The following is a 3452-nucleotide window of genomic DNA, read 5'->3' on the forward strand; positions in this document are numbered from 1 at the left end:
GGCCATAACACAGCCTCGGGTTGAGAGGAACGGGAGAGGGGGTAGAAGGAGAGAGAGGAGGACGAGAGGGAGGGAGGGCTAGATCCATTTCATACTCAACAGGGACATGTCTAACACTAATGCTAATACATACATAACATACATACATACATACTATATACTTTATTTGATTCCATATAACAAGTCAAGTTTCATCAGGAATCACATTTTCTAAATATTATACAGTTCAGTATGTAGTATGCTTAAGAAATGCTATAAAAGGGACATCAAGTAAAATGTAGTATATCAAGTAATAATGTAGTATACTGATCATGGGAATAAACTGTACGTCCATGATGCACCACTCTTTTGTCAAACAAGTGTGTCACTGTACTGTAGGGCATTCAAGGTCTGTGGATGATGAACTGAAGATGACCAGCAGAGGGAGTGCTGCCGCATTATTAGAAATACAGCAACGCCACACCATCATCCTCATCCTTCTATGGCATACACACTTACTGCGCTACAGTTTCCTCTCACTGATTTGTATATTACTTCTAATTTCTTATTTGTGTGGGAAGTGCTTTATTTTCCGTCAGTGACCTTGGAGGCGAGCTTAGACTAGGCGACTGAGATGTGAAGGAAAACTAATCTCTTTTGGGATGAAACTGTGCCGCTCTTCCTCTTTTGGACTCTTTTGTTTCTGCACCTCTCTCCCTTCCCCTCTCTCTCTCTCTCTCTCTTTCTCTCCTCTCCATATTGATCGCGCAGAGTCAGGCTTTGGGAGAGGAGTGTGTGTGCGTCAGAGCCTCCCCACCTGCTATAAAAGCCAAGGCGTCTGCAGCAGAGAAGGCAGAGCTGAGCAGGGCTCCAGTGGACAACCAGAGGCAGAAACAGAGACCGAGAGATTTCAAGCTCACAGCAAGCAAGCCGCTCCTTCCTCCTCGCCGCCATGAGCTACGATCCGTACTACGCCACCTCCTCCTACAAGAGATGGTACCCCGACAGCGCCCCACGGCCGGCCCCGAGGACCCGCTCCTCCACCCGGGTGCACTACTCCACCCACAGCGCGGCGCCCCCCATGTCCTCCGGCTCCTCTCGCCACCACCACTACCTGTCCCCGAGCCGCGCCTCCGCCTCCGCCGCCGCCTCCATGGAGATGGACCTGAGCCAGGCGGCCCACATCAGCTCAGAGTTCCGGGTGGTGCGCACGCAGGAGAAGGCCCAGCTGCAGGACCTGAACGACCGCTTCGCCGGCTTCATTGAGCGCGTGCACGAGCTGGAGCAGCAGAACCGCACGCTGGAGGCCGAGCTGATGCTGCTGCGCCAGAGGCACGCCGAGCCGTCCCGCCTGCGCGCCCTCTACGAGCAGGAGGCCCGCCGTCTGCGCGACGCCGCCGAGGAGGCCCGAATGGAGAGACAGGCGGCGCTGGCTTCCCGCGAGCGCGCCGAGGAGGCTCTGCACAACCTGCAGGCCCACTACGAGCAAGAGGCGCTGGGCCGCGAGGAGGCCGAGGGCAAGCTACTGGAGACGCGCAAGGGCGCCGACGAGGCCGCCCTGCAGAGGGCCGAGCTGGAGAAGCAGGTGGAGACGCTGGTGGATGAGCTGGCCTTCCTGAAGAGGCTGCACGAGGGCGAGGTGAGCGAGCTGCAGGCGCAGGTGCAGTATGGCGCCCAGATGGCCGTGGAGACGGAGACGGTCAAGCCGGACCTGTCGAGCGCGCTGCGAGACATCCGGGCACAGTACGAGCGGCTGGCGGCGCGGAACATGCAGGCGGCCGAGGAGTGGTTCCGCGGCAAAGTGGGCTCTCTGACGGAGACGGTGGCACAGCACAGCGACGCCGTGCGCAGCTCCAAGGACGAAGCCGGCGAGTACCGGCGCCAGCTGCAGGCCCGCATCCTGGAGATCGACGCCTGCCGGGGCATCAACGACTCACTGGAGAAGCAGCTGCACGAGATGGAGGACAAGCAGAGTGCTGAGATCGCCGCCATGCAGGTCAGTGGTGGTACTGCATGTAGCGGTAACGACTGCAGGTAGCAGTGTTTCAGTGTAGGACTTCCTATTGGTTCATAGGATCATAGATCTGTATACACAGAAAATGTTGTCTTGTCTGAACTTGTCAATGCATTATGATGCCCCCTTTTTTGAATCTGAACACATTTGATAGATTATATACATTCCATCCATCCAGATTATGTACATTGCAGGAATATATCAAGAATTGTTACATGCTCATTTTCTTGCATTCATGTTTCCTTGTTATGCACTGTCCCCCATGCAGGACACAATCAGCCAACTGGAAGATGAGCTGAGAGGCACTAAGGGTGAGATGGCTCACTACCTGAAAGAGTACCAGGACCTCCTCAATGTTAAAATGGCCCTTGAAATCGAGATTGCTGCATACAGGTACTGCTACTCTAAACCTTCCATGGCTATTAAACTAAGACACACTAAAGGCTAGACCCTGAGAGTGAAAATAATCTCTAAAATGTTTCCCCATGATGCACCTGTATTTTCCAGGAAACTGTTGGAAGGGGAGGAGTCTCGTTTCAACGTGGGTGTGGGCGGAGGCGTGTCCAGCCTCTACTCCCACAGCCTGTCCGCTGGGCCTGTCTTCTCCCGGCCTCTCTTCTCCAGCCTGAGCTCTGGCTCCCCCTACCTGCTCAGCTCTCGCTTCGCCAGCTCCTCCTACTCCTCTGCTGACCATTACATCACCTCCGCCCAGGCCAAGAAGGCTGAGGCCAGTCCCACCAAGGAAGAGGAAGCAGAAGAAGAGGAGGAAGAAGAAGAAGAAAAGGAGGTGAAGGAGGAAGAGGAAGAGGAGGTGAAGGCAGAAGAGGAAGAAGGAGAAGAAGCCGAGGCAGAACCTGAGGCTGAGGCTGAGGCTGAGGCTGAGGCTGAGGCTGAAGGTGAGTAGCTTCCGGTTTGTGTTTTGTGTCTTTACTAGTGATTGAGGTATAATTCATGGAAAATATACTGGGATTGTTTATCACATACCACTCTGGATATTAGTATTTTCTCTAGATGTCAATTATGCCTATACAATAACTATGAAGGTAGTGGACACTGAAAAACAAAAACATTTGTATAGTAAATGGCAATAAATTGTAGTCTTAAGTAAGCCTTTTCCTGTTTTGATACAGTACACTATGGAATGTGTTCCAACATTCTTCTGTCTTTCTCAGGAGGTGAAGAGGAGGACCAGAAGGATGAAGGTGCTGGAGAAGAGGAGAAAGAGAAAGAGGGAGAAGAAGCAGAGGAGGGAGCTAAAGAGAGCGTAGAGGAAGGAGCCGAGGAGAAAGAGGACGCAGGAGAAGAAGAAAGCACAGAAACAAAGGAGGAGGAGAAAGATGAGACTGCAAAAGAAGAGGCAGAGAAAGAAGAACCTGCTAAGGGAGAGGGAGAGAAAGACGAACCTGCAAAAGAGGAGGTAAAAGAAGCAGAAGCCAAAGCTGAGCCTAAAGAAGAGAAA

The 3452-nt window shown here is 52.8% G+C and overlaps 1 protein-coding gene across 1 annotated transcript; it reads left to right on the forward strand.

The window, feature by feature from the left end:
• Positions 1-477: 477 nt before the first annotated feature.
• Positions 478-2941, forward strand: nefla (neurofilament light chain a). The gene is made up of 4 exons (XM_042709419.1): positions 478-1975; positions 2262-2386; positions 2501-2808; positions 2928-2941. The coding sequence occupies exons 1-4, from the start codon at positions 932-934 to the stop codon at positions 2939-2941; spliced, it is 1491 nt and encodes a 496-aa protein (XP_042565353.1). The 5' UTR covers positions 478-931.
• Positions 2942-3452: the final 511 nt, after the last annotated feature.

Source organism: Clupea harengus, chromosome 12, assembly GCF_900700415.2.
Source record: "Clupea harengus chromosome 12, Ch_v2.0.2, whole genome shotgun sequence".
Taxonomy (NCBI): Eukaryota; Metazoa; Chordata; class Actinopteri; order Clupeiformes; family Clupeidae; genus Clupea; species Clupea harengus.